This window comes from Mustela nigripes, chromosome 3 (genome assembly GCF_022355385.1).
Source record: "Mustela nigripes isolate SB6536 chromosome 3, MUSNIG.SB6536, whole genome shotgun sequence".
Classification (NCBI taxonomy): domain Eukaryota; kingdom Metazoa; phylum Chordata; class Mammalia; order Carnivora; family Mustelidae; genus Mustela; species Mustela nigripes.
Window position 1 is genome coordinate 137,829,038 of NC_081559.1, and position 24,559 is coordinate 137,853,596.

Genomic DNA, 24,559 nt, shown 5'->3' on the forward strand with positions numbered 1-24,559 from the left:
TTGAAGGAATTTGTACTAACCTAGAATGAACATCGGATTGGTCTTGTCAATTAACCAAAGAAAATTTCTTCTTCAAAAAAGTATTTTTAACATAGCTGTTGGTTTTTCATTACAAAATGCTTACTAAATCTTAACTTGTCCTGTGGAAAATTATTTGTGACTGCTTTCTTTTGAAATTATTATTTGACAATTTATGGAATAATATATGGGAAATGTGTGTGTGAGAGTATACAGATATCCATATACATTTTTTAAAGCGAGAAGTTTTTAAGAGATTACAGAACAGAAAGAAGGAATGCAAGATTCAAAACACGGGTGCCCTTGAATGACAACTACTCACCAGAAAACGGATCATATTGTTGTAATTTCATTGCAAACAGATGTCCATTCTGTGTTACATGGGTGACCTTCGAATGAGAGGGTCTCATTCTGTAGAAGGGCAAGGACACAAAACCACAGGAACCTTTGGGGCGGGTCCTCAAGGTAGTAAAAATAAAGGTACTGGGGATCTGGAGAACTGGCCATGCATTTTCTTTCTCTGCTTCAGAGTGTGGCAATGACATGTGTTCAGGAACTTAGGCCAAATGGTTTTTGAAGTTTTATGAAGCACTGAACATGACATGGTAAGGTTTAGCATGTTTACAAACACATTCTGAACTATTTACATCACAATCTATATAAAAATAAAACTGTGAACAGCTGGACAAGAGCACTGATCCACTCGCCGAACTTTTTTCCAGGTTCCTTGACACCGAGGATTGCCGATGGCTTGCCAATGGAGAGTCTGATTTCTGAAATGGTATTTTGGAAAATGTTAGTTATGCTGAAAGCAAACCAAAAAGAATTCTAATTTATAGAATCATAAATTGAGGTATTTTGTTGTTCAAAGAATGATCACACCTGGAGTTCTGAAGTGCATTAAAAATTGAAATTGAAAAAAAAATGATCACAAACAGTTTCCCTTCTTAGGGGATCCATCAAAACAAGTTACAAGTTAGTCTCTATTTGAGGATACCTTCTTGTGGAGAGAGCAGTTTGAGGTTACTGTATTCATTTCTCCCACTTGATCCGAATATACGAAGTGTTACATAAAGGAAAGTGGCTCCCTGTTTCATGTATATTCAAATTAGAGGGGTCTGCCCAAATCAGCTCTTGTAATCCTGAACTCCTTGATTCCATAATGAAAAAAACAGGAGAAGCAGGAAGAGCAAAGGCAGATTGTTGAATTTATTATTTTTAAAGTTATTGGAACCTCAGCCAGGGTTTAAGGTGCTTTCTGAGTACAAATTCAATTATAAAGTCGTTTAAAGACAAACTATGGATGAGAAATTCAGAAAAATGTTAAGTCTAAAGATTGGTTTCTATTTGATAGGAATGTCTTACATACTTTACTGTTCATGTGGTGTACTTCTTACAAAGTTTATTAGGCACTAGTGACTGATAAACAAATTCAAGTTATTAAATATTAAAATGCACTAAGGGAATGACAACTAGCTAGAAAGGTCAGTATTTTACTTCCTAATCTGTATTTCTACCAGTTCTACCTAACATACTTAAAACCATAATCCATGTGTTACTGAAATTGGTGTTTGTCTAATAGCTGACAAGCATGAAGCCCTCTCTTAGGAAGAGTGCTATTACCAGATTTAACTGATAAATGAATACAGGATTGGAACAGATTTTTCAGGGTAAAAAAAATGTTTTGAGGGTCAATTCTTTTGGACAATCTATAGATTTCTGTAGGTTTCTGATCCTACAAAGCTGAGCCCACAACCATCTCAGTCATGGTTCTAGGATGCCCCCCCCATTGGGCAGTGGTTCTGAAACAATGCTGTGGGAGTGAACCATCTGGGCAGAGGTCAGCAAACCACAACCCATGGGCCAAATCCAGCCCACCCTTTGTTTTTGTGTGGTCTGTGAGTTAAGAATGGTTTTTTGTTTCTTAAAGAAAATCGAACGAAGAATATGTCATGACACACGAAAATTACATGAAATTCAAATATTACTGTCCACAGATATAGTATTGTTAGGAAAAAGCCAAGTTTGCCTCTTCACGCAGTGTCTGTGGCTGCTTTCATGCTATGATGGCAGAGTTGAGTAGTGAGACTATATAGCCCACAAAGCGGAAGAATCTACTATCTGCCAAGTCCTGACCTAGAAGGTGGTTAAAAATCCACCCCCAGGGGTACCTGCATGGCTCAGTCGGTTAAGCGTCAGCCTTCGGCTGTGGTCGTGATACCAGGGTCCTGGGATGGAGTCCCACATCAGGCTCCCTGCTGAATGGGGAGCCTGCTTCTCCCTCTCCTCCCTGTCCATGCTCTATCTCTGTCTGTTTCTCAAATAAAATCTTAAAAAAAAAAACAAAACAAAACCCAAAGATTCTGATTCACTTCATCTCAAGTGGGGCTCAGGAATCTGTGTGTGTTTGTGTGTGTGTGTATATGTATACGTATATATATGATCTTTTATTTATGAGAGAGAGAGCACGAGCAGGGGGGAGGGGCAGAGGAAGAAGGAAGGAAGAAGGAGAAGCAGATTGCCCCACTAAGCAGGGATCCCCGATGTGGGGCTTGATCCCAGGACCCTGAGCTCCTGACCTGAGCTGAAGGCTGTCACTTAACCAACTGAGCCACCCAGGGGCCCGATGAATCGGAAAATTTTAAGTCATCATCCCAAGAGGTTCTGATTCAAGTGGTTTTCAAAACACTGCTTTGGAGTGATCAGGTTTTCAATGGTCATTCGGGAGCATGATATGAACTCAACATCCAAATTTACCCAGTCATCTCCACTATAGAGCCTCTGGGTCCCATCGTGTAAACGGGATCCTGGATTCAGGACTTACTAGACAGAGGATTCTCCTGACATGGTGTTCTGACTCCCGACTCATGCCCTGATATGCTACATCATGGATGCTACATCATGGTCTGCTGTTCAAGAGAGGACAGATGTGTGTCAATGGAAAATAAGGAAAGTCCTTTAGCCGATGTCTCTCCCTCACCCATCTGAGTCCAGGCCATCTCCGGAACAGCGAAGGCTCACAGAGTTCATGGCTGGGGGCTGACAATCGACGCACACCGTGTACCCCTCTCGGAGATACTGCATCCATCGAGTCAGGGGGCGATTCTCCAGAGCGCAGTGAGGAGTCAAGGACTCCGTCTTGAACTCCATACAGTATCTAGAGCAAAGACACAGGACACTTGCACGGGCTGTAATGAGAGAGAGCCTAAAGCCGTAAAAGGTCTCAGGAAGCCCGCAACCCATGAGGACACTGGACAGACGGGAGGAGGTGGTGTGCGCATCTTCGCAGCCTGGCCACCCTCGCAGGACGCCCTGTTGAGTTTCTCATTTGTGGAACCACGATGATGGATGATGCCCGACGGGCAACTGCCGCGAGGCTTGGCGCTCTTCTCCCATCCATGATGGAACTACCTGGTCGACGTGAGTTGGCAGAAATCGGGATAGCCTGTTTCCTACCTCATCTGACAACCAAATTATGTATAAAAAGCACATTTCAGTAGGAAAATAGCCCTTAATAACTTTGCTGGTAAAGAAAAATAGAAATAGAATAAGAACTTGCTTGAGTCTGGAGTCTGAGACCATGTGAGCCCCTGGACGGCTGGTCCTCAGTGCCCTGCCCAGCCCCCAAGACGTTCTGCCTTGCAGATGTTCCCAGGGGCCTGCCCCAGCTCCCCAACTCGCTCACCCGCATAATCTGGACTAATGATGAGTTGGGAACTTGAATCCAAGCATCAAAGTTCTACTGGGCCTCAGAGATAAAGGGAAATGGGAAGCTGGAGACATTTTTCTGTGACAGAAGCTAGTGTCACCTTACACTGAACTGTGGAAATCTCTAGTACCATAGTGACTAGACTCTGAAGGTCCGGGGGGAGCATCCAGACGTGGGTGAATACTTTAGAGTCTTGTACTAAAAAGCAACATAATTTTAAAATTCTTCAGGGAAGTAAAACATAGTAAAATTCCTGCACGTTGTGTTTTGGTTCTAATTAAGCTCCAACGGACTAGTTTCTTATCCCTAGAATTATGAGCTGTCCCGGGTTAGATGGAAAGCCATTGGAGGGTCTGCTTCCATGAGTTTTAACAGCAGTAGGCCAGTTTAGGTCTTGAGGTAGGAAATTCTATGGCGAAGCTTCAATCAACTTTAGCCAGACAGCTTAACCCAGACATCTCTTCATCATTTTCTCATTAAATTCTCCTTACAATGCCATGTGCTAGGCATTCATATTCTCATTTTTCAAGAAGAAAAACTGAGGTGGGACAACATATCCAAGGTCTTACGGCTAGTGTGTGGCAGTGGGGGGGTCTGAACCTGCAGCTGCCTGGGATCCTTCTGCTGACAGCTGAAGAGCCAACTTCAGGTAAGCATGGAGGTCCCCCCAAGTCTGTGCCTTCTGTCCTGACAGAAATCCTCAGAGCTCGCATGTGGGCCACTTTCAAATTAGCCAAACACAGGTGGTGCTAGAGTCCATGTTCTCCTAATGATTCTAAGAGAAACATCCTGAGTACGACTGATAAAGTGATACCATCCCTTTACATAGTGGGTTTCCTGTTGAGGGGACCCTCAGAGACAAATCTTTGTGGCCGCACAAAAACAGGGAAGAAACAAGTAGGTCCCAGCTCTGTGGTAAAGAGTCACGTTTTACCCAAAGTCAACGAGCAAGTAACAGAAGAAACGCCACCACACCAAGATGAGCTTTGCGGGCTGACTTGGCCACACCCCCTGGAAAAGCATACATTGAAAAACCAAACCATACAAAACAAAAACACCAAATTACCCAGTGTCCTCTGTGTCTGTAGACCACCGTGGAGACGCGGCTTGTCTTGTTCTCTCCTTGTTGAACGCAGAGGTAGTTATAAAGGCAGGGACTAGGAAAGAGAGAAGAGCGTCGGACACCTGCAGCCTAAAGTACTCGCAGTGACCTTTCCCAACCGTGGTGTCGATCCTGTCTCGAGCCCCCCAACCCTGAGTGCAACGGGCCGCGGCACACCCCCAGGAATGGGACGGGGCCAAGTTACCGTGTCCCCAGAACCCAGTTTGAAGAAGATTTGTGTGCACGCCGATGGGCGCAGAGAACTAACTGCAGGCCTCTGACAGGTGGGCTTGTCTTTGGTAATAAGTTGACTCTGTGTGAAAGGGGAGAATGGGGGGCCTGGAATAAAAACCAAGAGGAAGTAGTGAAAGATGCAGGGCAGTCAGGAGGAGAAGGGGGGGGAAGGGAATGGAGAAAGGGAGAGATGGCTTTTTTTCTTTTTCATTTTTTTAAAGAATGTATTTATTTATTTGGCAGAGAGAGAGACAGCGAGAGAGGGATCATAAGCAGGGGGAGTGGGAGAGGGAGAAGCTGCCCTGCCTTTGAGCAGGGAACCTAATGCAGGGCTCGATCCCAGGACCCTGGGACCTTGATCCCAGCCACAGGCAGAAGCTTAATGACTGAGCCACCCAGATGCCTCGGGAGAGAAGGTTTTTAAAGATGAAAGGAAGAGAAATAGAAGGAAAAAGGGAAACACAGGAAGAATAAAGTACAAGAATAGGAGGGAGGAAGGACAGAGGAAGATGACAAGAGAGAGGGATATGGGGCTGTAAGGAGAAAAAACAAAACCAAACACCAGAGAGAGAGGAAATGTAAAAAGGAGAAAGCTGAAGTACCAAGGAAGGTGGTGCGAGTCCCCCCCCCCCCCCCCCAGGTCCTCAACACCCCAGCCAGGAAGCTTCCCTGACTGCCATGTGGCCTCAGGGTGACTGCCTGGTGCCGGCCAGCACAGAACCCCCCCACCCCCCCACGCCAACCCTCAGCCACAGGGAAGGAGTCTGGTTGGTCCTCTTCCCCGGTCCCCAGCCCCAGTCCCAACTCCAAAGCTCCGGACCAGACAGAAGAAAGGGAGCCAGGAATCCCCCATCTGTGCTCTCTTCTTTCCCTGACTTTGTTTGTGTGTCTCCTTCCTGTTTGCCGCTAAGTGTGGGGGTGTGGGGAGGCATCTGATGCTAGGTACGGTACTGCGCCTGGAGATGACCTCCCAGTGCGGTCTGCTGTCAGCTCAAGGAAGGCAGGGTTTTGCCCTGGTCATCACCGTCGCCCTCACACATTGGCACACGCAGTAAGCTCATAGGCAACATATGGCGGTTCACTGAAGTCTCAGAATTGCCACCAAGCCACACGGGTCCTACCTCTCTGTGGTCTTCTGTTCCCACACTGAGCCCTGTGGCTGAGACGGCTCAGCCATCCTTCCTGCCTTTCGTTCCAGAAACTGGACCATCCCAGGAAAGGTAGGGACCAGCGGATGTTGGCTTGTGCACTGCTCACGCCATCATCCACGTGAGCAAAGTGGCCAGAGGACCACCAAGCAGATGGGTCGAGCCTACGCGTTCATTTGACCCCGCTGCTTACTGGCTCCTTATGGCCACAAGATGGCAGCCCGAATTCTTTTTTAGATTTTCTCAGGGAGGCCTTTTGCTAGGACCCAGGGAATGGAAGACCTGAGTGGCTGAAAAACAGGTGGCCACCTGCTCCTGCGAGTTGCAGTAATCTTTCTTGTCCTGCGTGGTTTGGTGCTTAGTCTCTTCGGTGTCAGAATTACATCCAGCCTAAGAGTCGAGGCCGCGAGACTCTTCCTTGCTGCACTCACACGTTTAATCGTTTTCCAGAGAACATGCCATTCCTCCTAAACGGGACCGGTAGCTTTGGGACCTCCCAAAGCCCGTAGACAGAATCAGAAAGAATGAGGGAGCACATATATGTTAGGAACTCGTTGTTTTCTCTTAGCTCTGATTCTCTGGAACGCAAACGTCGAGAGGATTTTAGCTTTCCCACGTATAGGTCTCCATTCCTGTTCTTCTGACACATTTAGGAATTCATGCAGTACCTGAAGAATACAGTTGCCGCTCAGTCCACGTGGCGTCGGACCAGCCAAACTATGAAATTTTCAGGATGTGTTTCTTTAGCTCAAAACACGTATCTGATCTCCTTATTTGTACCGCACATATTATTACAGAAGTTCAAAGGCCATGCACTTAGTACTTAGCTTGGGGCAGGGAAGGGAAATGAGAGAGGGGAAAGGGCAGTATATGACTGTAATATCTGATATACAATCCTCGGAAAATGTTCTATAGTAATAATAAGCTCTATAGTAATAATAATATAATTATAATATAAATATATATTATGTATAATAATATAATAATATTATAATATATCATATAATATAATACTAATAATGAAAACTAACAATGATACACTTCTAAGTTCCCAGGCATAATGCTGAGCACCTTTCACGGGTGAATGCAATTAATTCTTACAACAACCCTCTGGGATAGGAGCTATTATTTCCCCATTCCACAGATGAGGAAATTGTGGCACAGAGAGGTTAAGGAATAGGCTCAAGACTTCCATCTAAACACAGCGGTGTTAGGCGTTATCTCTAAAACCATGCGCCTCACTGCCTGGAGACTCTTGCAAAGTGAACCATGATGTTTCATTGTTTTACGCAGCATATTTCCTATAGATTGCTTAAATGCTGTTTTATTTTCATTTTCTGGTCCTACTGTGTCCCTAATATAACTTAACTTTAAAAGAATAAAAGGGAGGGGCGCCTGGGTGGCTCAGTGGGTTAAAGCCTCTGCCTTCGGCTCAGGTCATGATCTCAGGGTCCTGAGATGGAGCCCCACATTGGACTCTCTGCTTGGCAGGGAGCCTGCTTCCTCCTCTCTCTCTGCTTGCCTCTCTGCTTACTTGTGATCTCTCTCTCTGTGTCAAATAAATAATAAAAATCTTTAAAAAATTTTTTAAAAATAATAAAAGGGACATCATGAGGCCTCCACCCAGGAGTGGGTGGGGGAGGGGGAGGGCTGGGATGGGGCCTGGGGTCCCCAGGGTAGGGCGGCTGCTCACGGTGGGCACAGAGGAATGCCTGATAGGACAGCGCCTTGTATGTTTCCAGCCTGCTTCTTTACAAAGTACCTTCTCATCGTCTGTGACTGGTCTCCACAAAGACTTTGTGAAGAAGTGCCCTGATGAGATGTTCTCGGAAAACTGAGGCTCAAAGACATTAAAGGAAGGGAAATTTAAAAAAAAAAAAAAAAAAAAAACCAGATTAAAGAAAGGGGAAATTCACAGTAAATGATGAAGCAAGGACCCCAACACAAAAGACTGCTTCTGGTTTTTCGATCTACTCTCCACGTTCAGCGTCAAGCCTCTGCAGGTAGGACCAATCCTAAAAGCCAGCTAGTAACCCTGGGCCTTGTGTCTTCTGTGTCCTGCCCCCTTTTGCTCTGGCTTGGCTCGTTGGCACATTTCTACTGAGAGGAGACACTTCCTCCTTGAACTAGTCTTCAGAAACTACACCAGCAGCCAGATTGCCTGGGGGTCTCTAAGCCAGCATGACTTTTTAATATCTCCCCCAAATTTAATTTCCATTACTTAAGAGTGGTAAGTAATTTAGAATTATTTTTGCCTTCAGCCCCACTGCTGCTTATGTGTGGAAGAACATAGTTGGGTGCCTGGGGACAAAGGCTCACAATAAAAGCCAGTTCCCTCCCCTTCCCTCTTCCTGGCAACAATATCCAGATGTAATAGATTCTTTTTTAAGAGGCCATTTGCCAACTTTCCTGGCATCCTATCAGCCTGGCATTGTTTGGTTTTACAACAAGTCCACTTCTAAAAGCGTGGCACCGTGCATACTTACTTTGAACATGAAAGTAAATTGAGTTTGCTTAGGGAATTTCATAAAAAGTTCTCTGGCACAATGGGGTGTCACCAAGGCAGGCTCAGAACCACTGTTCTGTAGATACAGTGTAAAAGGGAACAGAATGAAAATGTGACAAATAACAGCAGTCCAGAAGCATATAGCTTATGATACACATAGATCTCCTTTTAGGAGGAGTCAGGATGTACAACTAATACAATAACAGGGCTTTGGGGGCTTGTTTTTGCAGTAAGCATAGAGTTAAGATCTGCATTAAAGGAAATGCAAAAAATTCAATAGCTACTTTATCGTTAATAAGAGAGTGTCAGTGATCCTGTTTCATTCACGGGTCTCACAGAGCCTTTCTATTTCTACTTAGTTACCGGAACCTGGAACTGCAATTTTAGCTCTAATGATAACAAGAGCAACAAAGCAAGATCAAGACGGAAAATCCCACAGGATTTAAAGGCTGAGATCCAGGTTTGGATTCTGGAAGTCCTTTACAAATGCTGTCACCTGGGGTGCCTGGGTGGCTCAGTTGGTTAAGCGGCTGCCTTCAGCTCAGGTCATGATCCCACGGTCCTGGGATCAAGCCCCACATCAGGCTCTCTGCTCAGCGGTGAGCTTGTTTCTCCCTCTCCTTGCCTCTCTGCCTACTTGTGTTCTGTCTGTCAAATAAATAAATAAAATCTTAAAAACAAAAACAAATGCTGTCACCTTCCTGAGCTCCAATGTCCTCTTGGTTTTAAGGATAATGAGGCAGTCCCCTTTTCCAGGTAAGCAGGTTACTGGCCCCTCAAAGATTTCCACATCCTAATCCCCAGGACCTGTGAATATGTTATTTCATAAGGAAGAATTAAAGTTGCAGATGGAATGAAGGTTGCTGCTCGGTTGGCCTTAAAATGGGGAGACGATCCTGGCTTTTCTCGGTGGGCTGAGTATAATCACGTCCTTCAAAGAGGAAGAGGAAGGTGTTACTACAGAAGAAGGCAGAGATGCAATGTAGCTGGATGTGAAAAGGGAGGAGGGGCCGTGAGGAGAGAAACTGTGACCCTCTCTGGATGATGGAAAGGGCAGGGAACTGGATTCTCCCCTCCCCGAGCCTCCCCAAAAGCAATGCAGCCCTGCCAACACCCTGATTTTAGCCCAAGGATACCTGGGTTGCACTTGTATCCCACGGAACCCCAAGATAATAAATTTGAGTTGTCTTCAGCTACAACATTTGGGGTCATTTGCGACAGTAGACATAGGAAGCGAATACGCTGTCCTATAGGATGGTTATGAGCACTGAGTCAATAATGTTGGTCAAAGCTCTCCACTCCACAGCTGCGAGGGACTGCTCAGCCATGCACCCAAGTCTCCTGCTCGGGGAATAGAAGTCTAGTGGAGCCAGGATGTGGTCACCGGTGACCATGCAGCCGGACTGAGAGCCCCCAGTGGAAGAGGGGGCCCCTGCTCCATGCTTCCACACCAATCCGCTCGCTCCTCACCCTGAGCTGGAATTAGCTGACAGGCTTGGTACTCGAGTTTGTATCTCCAGAACCCAGCATAGCGCTGGCTATCGAAGATGCTCAGTGAACCTTAAATGAATGACCCATGTCAATGAATGTGTGGTAACACGGGTGAGACAGGGCTCAGGGCAATCCACCATGTCCCTACTCTCATTTCCCTTTTGTTGTCCATCGTTTTCCTAGGTGTCTTCCACAGAACACTAGTGACTCAGTGTGATCCCCTGGGAAAAGGGGTTATTTAATCAAGTAAGGTGGGAAAGCATCCCATATCCTATCTCTCTCTTGTAGAATGAAAACGCTTATCAGCATATTAAAGCCTCTGAGAAGGTCTTCCTTAGAGAAGATAGTCTGATTTACCCCATGTTTTCCTGACTAAAGCCCTGTTTTGCATTTGGGAGCTTCTGCCCTCGGGAAAGTGGCTTGTGAGGGATCCAGCTATGAGTCGAGGCTGAGAAGGATGGGGCAGCCACACCCAGGCTAGAGCAGTTCTGGAGCTTTGGTGAGCGGCAGAGTCCCCCGGACGCCTGGATACAAGCACCAGCGAATCCGATCTTGTGGGTCTCGGTGGGGCCCGAGGAACTTGTTTTCTAACAATTTCCCAGCTGAGGACAACGCTGCTGGCCGGGGACCACCGTTTAGGAACCACCAGACTGGAATATTCGAGGGGTCCTATCTTCTCTGACCAGCTTGTGAGAGCAGTCATCATTTCCACGGCATTATCACAGCAGAGTGCATCTCAGGAACCTAAATCAGGGCTGCAAATGCTGGTGCCCAGTCCCCAAGGAGAGATTTCTCCTCTCTTCCCAAACTGGATTTTACCCAACCTTATTAGGAGAGGCGGAGGCTGAGTACAGATCTCTCCTGCTGGTGTTATTGCTAAGTCACTAACACCTTGTGGGGAGTCACCTATGAAGACTGCTGCCTTATGTGGAGTTTGGTGGGAGGGGTGGGTGAGAGGGGTCATTTAGGAACGGGAGGACAGGTGGAGGAGGACAGGCCCAGGGGTTTGCCCAGAGGAGAGAGGAGGACAGCTCCAGGCAGAGACCAGAACCCTAGCTAGGGTGGGGGAGGGTGTGTGTGGGGGGGAGGGTGTGGGGGTGGGTAGGGGGGATGTAGGGGTGGGCCTAGTGCTCTCTGGTGTCCTTGGCCCACGTTCCATAGCATTCTCTCATTGACCTTCCTGTCCCTTTTCCTGCGACCTGCATTAGGCTATTATAAAGAGATACCTGGACTGCAAAGCGGGTCTGTGACAGCCTGGAGTAGCACTGAAGAGTCAAATGTACTTAAGAAGGACCTTCCAGCAGCCAGACCCCATAGGTGAGCAAAGGAGCTGCTTCCTGATGGATCAACTACAGGTTTTAAGGGTCATCCAAAAAATCAGGAATGGCCTCCAGCGACTTCCTCCCCAATAGCCTTTTTGTTGTGCTCTGTTGAGGACATGAGTTGACCATGGTTTTGTTCCACAACTGTTTCTGTGAGCACCGAATTATTTCCCTGGGAGCCCACAAGACCCCTCCCTGATCCCTCAGCCCTTTCGTTAGCCATGCCCCTAAGACAGCCACAGTTTCAAATCCCAGATCAGACCACACGAGAAAATGCTACAGTGGCTCTCCAGGGTTTGTAAGATAAAGACCAAAATCCTAAACAGAGAGTGGGAGCTGCTTCCCCTCTCAATGCCAGCCCCACTCTCTGCACTCCCCAGATGCTAGCTGCCCTTCAACCTCTCAAAGGGGCCTTTGCTTCCCCACCATTAAAGAGATGAGTCAAAGATAGTCTCTAGGTCATTGACTTCCCCCACAGCAGGCTGACAACTGTTAGCTCCAAAGCCCACTGGCAGCAAACTCAAATTTTTATGCATCCAAATTGTTTTCTTTTTTTAAAGATTCATTTGTTTATTTTGAGAGAGAGAGAGAGTGTGTGTGCTTGAGTGAGCATGGGGGGAGGGGCAGAGGGAGAGAGATTCCTAAGCAGACCACCCGCCTTCCCCCTCATGAGCACAGAGCCCCATGGGGGACTTGATCCCACAACCCTGAGATCAGGACCTGAGTGGAAACCAAGAGTCAGCCCCTCCAGCAACTGAGCCACCAAGACACCTCCCAAATTGTCTTAAAAATTGCCAAACAAGCATATTTTTAGCCATTTGGGCCCTGCCTGCTTTACTTACCCTGTGAAACTATACCTGACACCTGCTGGCTATTGATGAGCTAAAAAGTCTGGGAGTTGTAAGACCCCAAGCTGCTACCACTCTTGGCCTTGGAAACTCTGACCCAGAGACTCCCAACTGTGCTGCCTAGTTGCCATCCCCTAGACACATGGCTCCTGGAAGATTCCTCTCCTCTGTCTCTGGATGGTGAGGCCATAGCCTCTGGACTTCTCCTTCTCAACTCCATCCAAGCACCACCCAAAAAGGCTTATTGGGCATTACGGCCTCTTGTGGTCCTGTTTTTTCCACATCAACCCCAAATTCCTCGAACCTCTCTATATGACTACCTAGTTCACCATGCAAGTCTCTGGAAAGTTCTACACTTCTCAGCCTTACCTGTCCCTCCTTAGAGAAGTCCCTTCCCTTCTCCACCCGTGTGGCTCTCCTCCTCCCCCAAGACCGGGGGATATCAACTTATTACACACACTCATAGCTCCAAACAACTCACTTGTTGTTATACAGCTCCTGACTCACCCATCTGTGGAATTCTGGCCCCTCCACCAGCCACTCCACAACCAGAATGATTTTTTCAAATCACAGATCTGATCACATCAGCCCCACTGCAGTCAGGTAAGAGGAGGAGCAGGTGTTTTATGGAAATCATGTATCACTGCTTGGGAATTAATCATTTTTCTACTACCAGTTGCACCAAATTGCAGTGGTAATTTTCTGGGACCGATTTCCTAAGATCATCGATTATCAACCTCCCCATTCTCCCCCATCCACCCCCCATCTGCATGACAGCAGGCTCCCATCAGCTTATGTCACCAAGGCAACTCTGGCACCCAGCTCAGTGCCTAGGAACCAGTAGATGCTCAATAAATATTTGTGCATAGAACAAAAAAGGGGGGGGGCAAAATGGCTTGACAGGTGTCATGCTGGCATATGGCCTTTATTATCCAGAGAAGTCAATGTTTTTGCTCTATCAGATTCAACGTAGATCAACACCTTGGTGTTGGCCTTGATGCTTATTTCTTTGTGAGCTTTATACAGCTCCTGACTCACCCATCGGTGGAATTCTGGCCCCTCCACCGGCCACTCCACAACCAGAATGATCTTTTCAAATCACAGATCTGATCTCATCAGCCCCACTGCAGTCCGGTAAGAGGAGGAGCAGGTGTTTTATGGAAATCATGTATCACTGCTTGGGAATTAATCATTTTTCTACTACCTTCCCATGTGTGTGATGAGCCTTCCTGACTACACAGGCATTAAAGAAACAAGATGAATAGTTACCTTATGGACATTTACTATCCGGTGTGAAATACTATCATCGTACCTACAGTCCTTTGCCGCCAGCTTGAGTTGGCTAAACACCCCGAAGCACGCGCCCTTTCCACCAAGCTCAAGCACAGAAGGGGGGGGCCACCCCGGGGTTAAGAACGCCCAGACCCGGAGGGCCGGAGCAGGGAGGCCCTGATGCCGCGGACACTCCTTTATCAAGCATTTCCTGAGCTTCCTGTCCGCTCTGGGCAGACCGGCCCATCCCACTCCCCCGCCGCGCGCACGGAACTTTCCCGGCTCGCTACAGGGCCTTTCAGGGGGAGGAAGAGATGGAAAACCAACACAGACAACAAAGGCGGCCGCGGTGAAACCCTCCGTACCGAAGGAATGCCCGCAGTCCAGGCCCTGGGGCGTCGAGTAGTCCAGGCAGCCGGCTCTCTCCTCCAGGGGCGGGCAGGGCGCGCCGCCGTTCCGGGGCTCCTGCTGCACCGGGCGCCTCCGCACGCGGGCCGCGGGCTTGCACTGGTCGGCGCAGCCGCTCCAGGGGCTCCACTCCCCCACGATGCACGGGCGAGCTGAAAAACAGCACGGCGGGTTGGGGCGCTCACCTGGGTAAACCCCGACGCCTGCCAGGCCGCTCCCGCCAACATCAACAGTCGGGGTTAGCCCACGCACGCTGCGCTTTGACTGCGCCCTGCATGAGAGCCGGGGCACAGTCTCAGCGGGGCTCGGTGGGCAGGGACCCCCCCACCCCCACCCCACCCCCCACCCCACCCCGCTCAGCCGGGATGGGGTAGCTGATAACCCGTCCCTCCGAGCCAGACAGGCTGCTCTTCTGGGGTCATGAAGGTGGGTGTCAGCCAGGGGCACAGCCCAGTTAAGAGAGTGACGCCTTTGGGTACTTCCTCATACTCTGTGGGCTTAGATAAGATCTTTGCTCTTTCATTTCCTTGATTTTAAGTTTATCCTGCCCTGCTCGGAACATTTTTATAATAGGTATTCATTGTGGAAAAACGTCAAGGGGAAAAAAAAAATGTAAAAGAAAATGCCCGTCACTTTTTATCCTCAAAGTTGTCCCTCCATCAGACCTGGTTAGGGCCACCCTGAGGGACCTCTAGACTTGGGACTTCCTTCCGTGCTCCATTCTCATCCTCCACGGCTCTTAGGCCCCCTAGACCAGGAGAGCTGAAGTTCTCAGGAAGGCAACCAGAGCCCACAGAGGGAAAGAGCACAAACGGTCAGGCATGAAGGGGCGGAGTCCGGGGCAAGAATTTGGCAATTCTCTGGCCATGACTGGAAAATCTCTGTGGTTGCATTTTTAACTTTCCCATTCAAAGTCCTAACAAACCTTTTAAAAGGACTATAATGAGTTTGTCAGTGGAATTATTTCAGGACTTGAGATTGTTTATAAGAACAAGAGTAAGGAAACAAAAGATGTGCCTCTGAAATAGAGGCCCAGATAATTCCCTTCCCACAAAATGCGATCCACTTTCTCTACCATCCTCATACTTTTCAGCTTACGTAGTCTTCACCAAGAAAGCACTCTAACCTCTCCGAAATCTCGACTTGGACTTCTGACAGCTTGTACTTGAAAACTCATTTGACCTCTCAGCACACTCTCTCTGGGGTTCATGGATTTTGGAAGACCCATCCTCTGGCAGCGCGCAGCTCACCCTGATACGAAAAGGGTCCCACACAACCTAAACATCTGTCAGTAATTCAAAAACCTCAGACTGTCTTAAAACATGCTTTTATTAATCATCTAAAAACTCACAGGCATCCCACGTCAGGCAGGGAAGGAAGCAAGAGACTTGGATCCTGAGACTTGTCCCCTGTACCTGCCGCGCGCACATCCATTGGAAAATCAGTCACAGGCCACTTCCTGCTCTTGTCATTTCTTGTGGATCCCTCCCATTTTCATGATCTCAGTTGGGCCCTAGAGCCAGAGGCACTGAAGGAGACTGCCTGCTGGGCTAGGAGCGGGTTGAGAAGTATGTATTCTATCCTTAAGTCTTCAACAACTTTCTGTTACCTGAATCTCTTCATCCCTGAGCCTAGTTAGTCTGGCCCTGATGTGTTGACCTTGAACAACACTTATTAATATGCTTAAAAAAAAAACAAAATGGGACACTTATTTCATAGATCAACATTAGACACCACTCTGAAATATAGTTTTGCCATGGCATTAACTCAGAATGTAGTAATATGGCCTTGGTTTGAGTACACGCTATCCATATAATAAAAGATCATACTGGGGGCAGCTTTCTGACAGAATTTAGTTTCCCAGTATTTCTTCAACATTTGTTTCTCACGTGTAATGTTTATTTATTTTATTTGGTTTGCCCCCCAATTAACATCCTCAAATCACGGAATCACTGAATCAGTTGTTTTTCCTATCAGTTAACGTTTGACTTTGGAAAAAGCTATGTTTCATATTTTCTTCCTTTTTTTAAGATTTTATTTATTTATTTGTCAGAGAGTGAGAGAGAGTGCACAAGCAGGCAGAGGTGCAGGCAGAGGCAGAGAGAGAAGCAGGCTCCCTGCTGAGCATGGAGCCCGATGTGGGACTCGATTCCTGGACCCTACGATCATGACCTGAGCCAAAGGCAGCTGCTTAACCGACTGAGCCACCCAGGCGTCCCTGTTTTATATTTTCAGTCCATGACTTTAACAGCCTCATAAAGAAAATCAATAAAGTTCTGGGTCCTGAGCGTCATCTCGACGGCTTCATTATAAAACAAAATGAAAAAAGTTCACATAGAATTATACAAATATAAGGGGATTCCACAAAATATTTTGAGTCAGAAGGCAAATCTGAGGTGCTTATTCCTATTCCGCACAAAAGATTAAATTCATGATTAACTTGCGAACTTCTAATTGTTTGCAGTGCAATTCATCACAGATCACAAGAGATCTTTGGCCGCAGAGGCCAGGGGAAGTACAGGAACTTCTGACAAATTTATCAGCTTAAGTCATATATTACAGCTGCATGACACACATTTCCTTCGAATTATTCCATTAGTATTCACATCTATAGCCAGCGTGTCAAAATATTCTTTCTTAAAATCTGACTTTCTCAATCTTCACATTTCCCTAGTTATCACTGGAGGCCAGTAGACCTAGTGAGTGACACGGTCATTCCTGACTCCAAGCTTGTCACAGTTTCCCAACGTCCTAATGGTAGGATTTAATGACATCATCCCACCCCTTTTAGAAAAAAAAAGAAGCTTAGGTTTAATGGATGCCAGGATGCTCCGTGAACAGCGGTTTTCTTTTTTCCTGTTTAAAGTCAATGTAATATTCAGGTGGAGTTTCCCAGAAGCAGACTCTGGGACGTGGATTTCTTTCTTTCTTTCTTTCTTTTTTTTTTTTTGAAAGATTTTTATTTATTTAATTGACATAGAGAGACACAGCAAGAGAGGGAACACAAGCAGGGGGAGTGGGAGAGGGAGAAGCAGGCTTCCCTCGGAGCAGGGAGCCCAATGTGGTACTCCATCCCAAGACCCTGGGAACATGACCTGAGCCAAAGGCAGAGGCTTTATGACAGAGCCACCCAGACACCCCTGAGATGTGGATTTCAATGCAAGTAATTTATTTGGGAGGTGGTCCCAACAAGTGTAATAAGAGCAGAGACAGAGATGTAGACACAGAAGAGAACTTAAACATAGATCCCTAAGTTCCTGCTTTAGGCCCAGTGGGCACGTCTGGCTCTCCACTCACTAGGACGTGAGATAATGGATAGATGCAGAGGACAAGGAAATATCAAGTCCTTTCTGAAGTTCTGGCTAGTCCCCCTTCCTCAACAACTTTCTGGTTATCAGATGGGGTTTGTGGGGTTACCACACCCAAAAGGAGAATGGCCAACAAGGGGAAATAAGTCTTATATTTCAGTAGGGAATCTGCCCAAAGCAAGAATAGAGCCCATTTTCACATGTCCTCACAGGAATAGCCAGTCGTATCCAAGTACAATTACCTTAAAAGATTTAAAACTAAGCTTTAAAAATATAATAATAATCATAATAATAAATGGCGTTTAAACTCTCTCAGTGCATTGCTGTTGAATTTGAAATAAAATCAAACTCAATAAATCAATAAATATTTGTCGAATGAGTGAATGAATGAGATGTCATTGGACAAATTCCTCCTCCTTCCAAAACAAATTTTCTACATTGAAACAGATTTTGGTTTGCTCATATCATTAGTTAGAAGCCAAAGCACTAAGGCTCCAGAGTGGGAAAGGGAAGCCCGCTGAAGGACAGGAGCAAAATCAGAAAATCCCAGAGCCAAAAGTATGGGAATTCTTAATCTGGGCGAGAGCTGTCTGGGCTCTCCCGGCAACGGTGGCCCCAAGGAGTGTCCTGGGAAGGGCCATGGCTTTCAGTGCCTTCAGGTTACATAGATCCCAGCTTCTCCTGGCAGCCACAAATCCCTCAGATGCTTTTAAGTCCATTTATAGCTCCTGGCAGTACCGCATCTCGAAAATAACAAGCTCCTTTCATTTTATTATCAGTGGTATGGAGCAGTATTTCCTCTTATTTGATCTAAATTTCCCTCACTCAAGAATTTCAGAATACGGTGGGGAAAAAAAAAAAAAAAACTATGTTTATCTTAGCCGTGCAGCTCAGGGACTTAATGTCTCAGGAGGTCCCCTTCCTTCTCTGGCAGGGACCTTCAAGACTGACGACTCCAGCGAAGGGACCCATCTTTCTAGACCCCTCCTCCCGCGCCTCAGAATTACCAGCGGGCCCTGTCCAGGTCCATTTGCAGCCTCTGTGAGCAGGGGCAACCAGAGCTAGACACACTACTCTCAGTCTTAGGTGCCAAAAGGTAACTAAAAAACCCATCTTCTACTGTTTTGCTTGATGATCACACACACACACACACACACACACACACACACACACACACAGAAACAAACTGAGCTGACAGTCAGTGCTTCCTTTCATACATAGAGTTTGGGCTCTTTCTTCTTAACATAAAACCTTGCTCTCATGTTCATGTGCCGTCTCCTTGGCTAATCACAGATCTGGCCCTGCCTGCTTGGCTCTTTGCCACCTAAAAGTTTAAGGCCACCCACAAGCAAGTGCTTTCCCTCTCATGGTTTTTGTTTTTAAGATTTTATTTATTTATTTGACAGAGAGAGACACAGTAAGATAGAGAGAGAAAGAGCGCGAGCGAGCGCACAAGTAGGGGGAGTGGGAGTGGGAGAGGGAGAAGCAGGCTTCCAGCTGAGCAGGGAGCCTGACGTGGGACTTGATCCCAGGACTCTGGGATCATGTCCCAAGCCCAAGGCAGACACTTAACAACTAAGCCACCAAGGCACCCTTCTCCCTCACGTTAAGTTCAAATAGCCCTAAGTCATTGCTATGAAAGTATTCCTACATTTTACCCACAGTCTTAGCATTTACACATAGATTTGATTCTTGAGATTCTGTGGAAGAAAAATAATTCACACACACACACACACACACACACACACACACCCCTCATGGCAACATGATTTTAAATGTCATGGGCCTTTTTCTCTTTCCTCATGTATCCCCTTTTCTGAGAAATCTTGTCAAATCTTCTCTGAAGGTCAAGAGGGACCACACTGCCCAAGTGCCTATTTGCCGCCCCCTCCAAAAGCGCCAATAAAATGACCAAGTATTTTTTCCTCGTGCAGAATACAGGCCCCTGTGGTTGTCCCCCCCCCCTTTGAGATATTAACCAGATAAGTTCATGAAATCTGAGAGAGAAATAAAAAGGTCTCCTTCATTAGAAAAAAACAGAAATTTATATACCAGGCAACCCCAGAGGAAAAAGGGCACATGTATCAAAAAGATAATTGGGCTTTTACTCAGTAGTCAGTGTCCAGGTGAGCTGTTCTCTTCTTTCTTGCATTTCTGTATTTTCCAAGTTTTCTGCAACAAACATATTTTGCAGACAAGGGCGGCAAGGGTCATATTCGAAGGCACAGATGGTTAGAACCCAGCTGGCGGAGCTCTCTGCAGCCACAGATAACATCCCCTCAGTGGAAAGACTGCTCGGGTTGTTGAAACAAACATAATTCAGTGACACCACCATGGCTGTTGGGGATCGTAAGGAGGGGCAGGACACACTTTTTTGCCTTTGAGGAGTATCAGCCAAAAGAGAGAGAAGGCTCACTCACTCTACCAGAATTGATCAGGGATGTGCCCTTCCAAGTACACAGCTTCTCATAAAGCCTCATTCCTCTGAGGGTCAAAACATAATGTTTCAGTGTGTGGGCTCTGGAATTAGAGTTCCTGGGTTCAACTCTCACTTCATCACAGGTTGGCTAACCATGACTTGGGACAGATTCCCCAACCTCCCAGTGCTCTGATGACCATGGCAGTGAGTTGGGAGACCTAAGTAAGACTAGAGTTGTGAAGTGCCTGGCACAGAATGAGTGTGGTGGAAGGGTTAACAACTTTACCCTCCTCCGCTGAATGCCCAGGGCTGCAGCCCAAGCCTGCAAAGTCAAGTCATGCTGAATGCTGGCGCCAGGCCCTGCTCATTTCTCCTCCAGAGACAAAGGCAGGGGAAGCCGCATGCTGCTCCCGACCTCTGTGGTTCCAGTAAAGCCTCAACTTTTCTAAATCAACGTACATGGTGGAGTTTCGGAGCCTGAATTTTCCAGTACATTCGTCCTTTCTCTTGCCAGGTATGCGGTCAGCAGATTTGGGCAAGTTTGTTTCCTAGATTCCCTGGGAAATCCAGAAGAAAAGACTGGGCTACTCACACAGGCTACTCAACGTGTGCCCTGCTCCCCTTGGGCTCATTATTACTCTTTCCTGAATTTGTTCATCAACAAATCTAGTGCCGCCTGCTGTTTCTATGATCTTAGAATGCAGACTTTAGGAACCCAGGTGATGAACTAGAGACTGGGGCATCTTAAGCCTGATAAGGAAGCCTTCTAAGAAGTTCTTTCAGAACAGGTGACTTGGATCTGTCTCCTCCTGTACCACTCCCCATCTCTGGTCAGGCACAGTCAATGGGGAATTTCCTATTCCTTTTTTGGGGGGGCGGGCGGGGGTTGGAAATAGAGGTATATAATTGGTGTTGAAACTGATACCAACATCATAATGAGATTTTTCTGAGACTTGTTTCAGAACAGATACTTTGGGCAATTCAGTAATTCCACAAGTCCAAGAACTTATTTTTATTTTTACAAAGTAAAAGATAAAAAGTCTTCTTCAGAAAAAGAAATTCCAGTATTTCATTTCTTAGCTACACACACACACACAAAGTCTTCACAAAGAAGAAAAAATCAGAAGGAAGAGAAATAAGGCATTCTCAATTCTCCTGACACAGCTCCATTTTTGGTTCCCATATAATGTCATTTCAGTCCAAAAGGTTTCAGATGGCATTGACAGGTAACATAGAATTGGGTAAGGGGAAGAGCTCCTAAGGAACCGAATGGTTCTATGTCTTTGGAGTGGCTGGTGGTCCCTGAGGTGCCGAATGTTGACATCTTTAGGCATCAGTAACAGCCATGCACAACAGATGTGGCAGATGGCAGCCCAAAACCGGGCCGCTGTGGGCCCAGACGTCACTGTGCTGCCCATTCACGTTAACTGACTGATGGGCGGGCCCTGGGACGGCCCGCTCCCGCGGCTGTATGAGGCTCCTGCGAGGCCAGGACGCCTCTCCAGGGCTAAGGAGATGGAGCATCTTGGCTCTGCCGTGCCCCTTCTCACCCTCAGCCCTGCAGAGCGAGTGGGTTCAGCCTTCCAAGTGGCCAGCTTCCAGCTGTCTCTATTTTCTCCTCCCCTCCCCAGAAACTCCGGGCGCAGAGGAGCATTTTGGTCCTGTGTCTGCTTCTGCTCAGGCCAGCGAGGGCCTTCGCTAACTCCCTGGGGAAGGGCAATGAAGGCTGAATATGCTCTTTTTAAAATTCTTTGGGGGCTCCTTTCTTTTCCTGGTTTCGGTTTCCATGCCCACTGCTCGCAGCTCTTCCTTCCTCAGGCGCCAAGATGCTGTGATTTCTTGGGGAGCCCCTCTCAGGATGCGAAGGTCATCGCTTCTCTGCTTCTCCTTACCCAACCCATCCCCGCTCCAAATGATAGGCTTTTCATTGGAATAGTTCTACCTCCTGTACTGAAAAGACGGGATTTCTTTGTGACCAAATAAAGACTTTGAGGATTCTGCCACCCCTCACAGTCTTGCAAGGCGTCCCTGGAAAGCCAGTTCTTCTCACGACACTAGGCTGTCCTACTGAGCCTCTTCCATGCCTGAATCTCTCCGTATCCAACTGGGTTTGCCGCCTGTCCCGCCTCGGGGCCGAGTCCAGTTCCTTGCACCAAAGGCAGACACCGACAGGTCTGTGGAGAAACCACATGGTGCTTTCCCGCGAGAATTCTCTTCTCCTTCTGGAGACTTTCTGCTCATTCTCCAAAACCAGGCTTGCACATTACTTCCTCCAGGAAGTCTTCCTTGAATCCCTTGGGTCTTCCGAGTTTTCGTTTCCTTGCCTCTGGGAGCCCTCATTTGGGCACTAAGCATATTGTAAGTGGTTCGCTGGTGTACTCCCCTGCTTGACTGTGAACCTGTAGGGAGCAGATCCTGTGTCTTCCTCCTCTGTGTAAGCCCTGTGCTTCCCACAGGCCCGGGCACATTATCTGGTGTACAGGAATACAGGAGTCTACCTCTGATGGGCCTAGAGACTGGGCCTGAGGGCCGTTTGTTTCCTAAATAAGTGACTCTTCACCTTACTTGAGTAGTAAAATACCCTGGCCTTGAAGCAGGAAAGGGAGACAGGCTTATCAAAAAGAGGATGGATATTTGTGGGTTAATCATTAGCTTTCAAACAGGATAAAAAAAATTCTTCATGTTTTTCAATTGTGTCCTTTCGGGAGCAGGTCTGGGTGCTACCTTGCCTGGGGAGGTAGCCTCTTCTGGCTTCACAGAGGCAGAAGGCCTGCTCCTTTCCACAGGAATCTGATTCACCAACTAATGACACAGATCTGCAGGTTATTTTCCCAAGAAGATGTGGAGAATAACACAACCCGGGGATCCTTGAGGCCAAACCCTGACATATGTGAGGCATTTGGGGTGAAGAGATGAGCAAGGTTACTCTTATTTCCAGAGCTGGCTTCTCTCAGGTAAACCTTGTTCTTTAGGACTTTTCATTTAGTTAAATCAACATCTATTGAGCCCTTGCCAGGGGCTGTGGCACTGTGGGAAATTGAGAGATGATAATGACTGACGTGGGGCTCCTGGGTGGCACCCAGACTTTAAGTGACTGCCTTCAGCTTGGGTCATGATCCCAGGGTCCTGGGATCAAGCCCCACATCAGGCCCCCAGCTCAGCAGGAAGCCTGCTTCTCCCTTTCCCACTCCCCCTGCTTGTGTTCCCTCTTTCACTCTCTCTCAGTGTCAAATAAATAAAATCTTTTAGAAAGAAAGAAAGAAAGAAAGAAAATGACTGACCCTACAGGAAAGCCAACAGGATTAAAACATAATGGGAATCCCCAGATAAAAACCTTTATCATGCTATAGAGATAAAACTGAGTGCAAAGAGCTTATCAAACACCTCCTAGGAGCAAGGGGGCTGTGCCACATGCTGGAGTCTAGAAATGAGGGCCGCTGTGATCCTCCAAAAACTTGTTCTGCAGAAGTAAGTACCCTACGAGGGCAAGGCCTGGGCACCAAGTGGGTTAATTACACATCCCTTCTCTTTTCACCCCTCATAAGGCCCGGAAGATCCCTGAGGGTTCACAGAAGGAACGTGGTGGAGCCTGGGCCAGGGGCATGCCCCACAAGCGGACATGCCATGTTTCCAGGTAGGAGATTCCTGAACCGCACACACTTCGAGGAGAACGGATGACTCCGGCCCTTTCCATCCAGGCTTTCGTGGGGAGAGGTGCTTTGGGGTGCTATATCAAGACAGAGAGGACTGAGGGAATCCCTGGATGGAGGGGGCTGGCTCCAGGATGCGGGGAGCTGAATGCACCTGGATGAAGGAGGCTGGCGGACCCTAGAATGGAGTGAGGTGTACCTGGCTGGAGGGGTGAGAGGTAGGCCAGGATAGACGTCTGGACACGCCGGGATGCAAGGGGCTGGGGGATCCTGGCGCCTGAGCTGCGGTCCCTGGTGTGAGATCCTGTGTCCCTTGGCTGCTGGCAAAGGGCCGGCGCCCCACCCTCGGCCCCGCCACCCACCTGGGCATGCCCTGGCGTAGTCGAAGCAGCAGTCCCCCGTGAGGCGGCAGGCTTGGTCGCAGAAGCACGTCCCGTAAACCCTGTCCAACCTCCAGCCGCGCACGAAGCAGGCGGCGTCCCGGCCCGGGCAGCAGCGCCCCGCCTCGGCGCAACCGGCCAGGGTCCCCGGCCACAGCCGCGCCAGCGCGCACAGCGCCAGCCACAGGGTCCTCATGGCCAGCGCTCCGGCGGCGCCTGCCACGGCGCAGACCTTCGGGAGAGTGGCGAGCTCCTGGGAAAGCTGCGGGCCCGAGCAGCCCGAGCGGCCGGCAATGCTCAGCCCGACCCGGCCCTGCTCAGCGCCCGGCCCGGCCCTGCCCCGCGCCCGGCCCCCGCCCTCCGCGCCGCCCCTCCCCAGCCCTGGCGGCGGGCCCGTCGGGGCGCGGGCGGGTGCTGCTGCTGCAGGCTCCTAGGTGGGCAGGGCGCCTCTCTCCGGGGCGCCCGGATCAGCACTCGGGGTGCCAGCCCCTTGCCCGCTGCCAGCCGGCTCGCCGCCCTGCGCCCCTCGCCCGCGGGGACCGCCCTAGGAGAGAGCCGAGCAGCAGGTGCTCCGGGATCCCCGCGACCCAGGAGCGTCGGATCCGCCAGCGGCTCAGCCAGTAGGGCCACATTTCCTGCCTCCAGCCTCTGTTTCCTAACGCGGGGGCTCAGGATCATGAGTGGGCATTTTACTCTGAATCCTGGAGACGAAAAACTGTCGCTTGATGCGCAACAAACCGGTCT

General features: G+C 48.2%; 1 protein-coding gene across 1 annotated transcript; it reads right to left on the reverse strand.

Annotated features, from left to right (window-relative positions):
* Positions 1–587: 587 nt before the first annotated feature.
* SBSPON (somatomedin B and thrombospondin type 1 domain containing) lies at positions 588–24,140 on the reverse strand. Its single transcript, XM_059394715.1, has 5 exons — positions 23,798–24,140; positions 14,016–14,210; positions 4,794–4,884; positions 2,999–3,175; positions 588–791 (listed from the first exon to the last, which is right to left on the reverse strand). The coding sequence occupies exons 1-5, from the start codon at positions 24,009–24,011 to the stop codon at positions 674–676; spliced, it is 795 nt and encodes a 264-aa protein (XP_059250698.1). The 5' UTR covers positions 24,012–24,140; the 3' UTR covers positions 588–673.
* Positions 24,141–24,559: the final 419 nt, after the last annotated feature.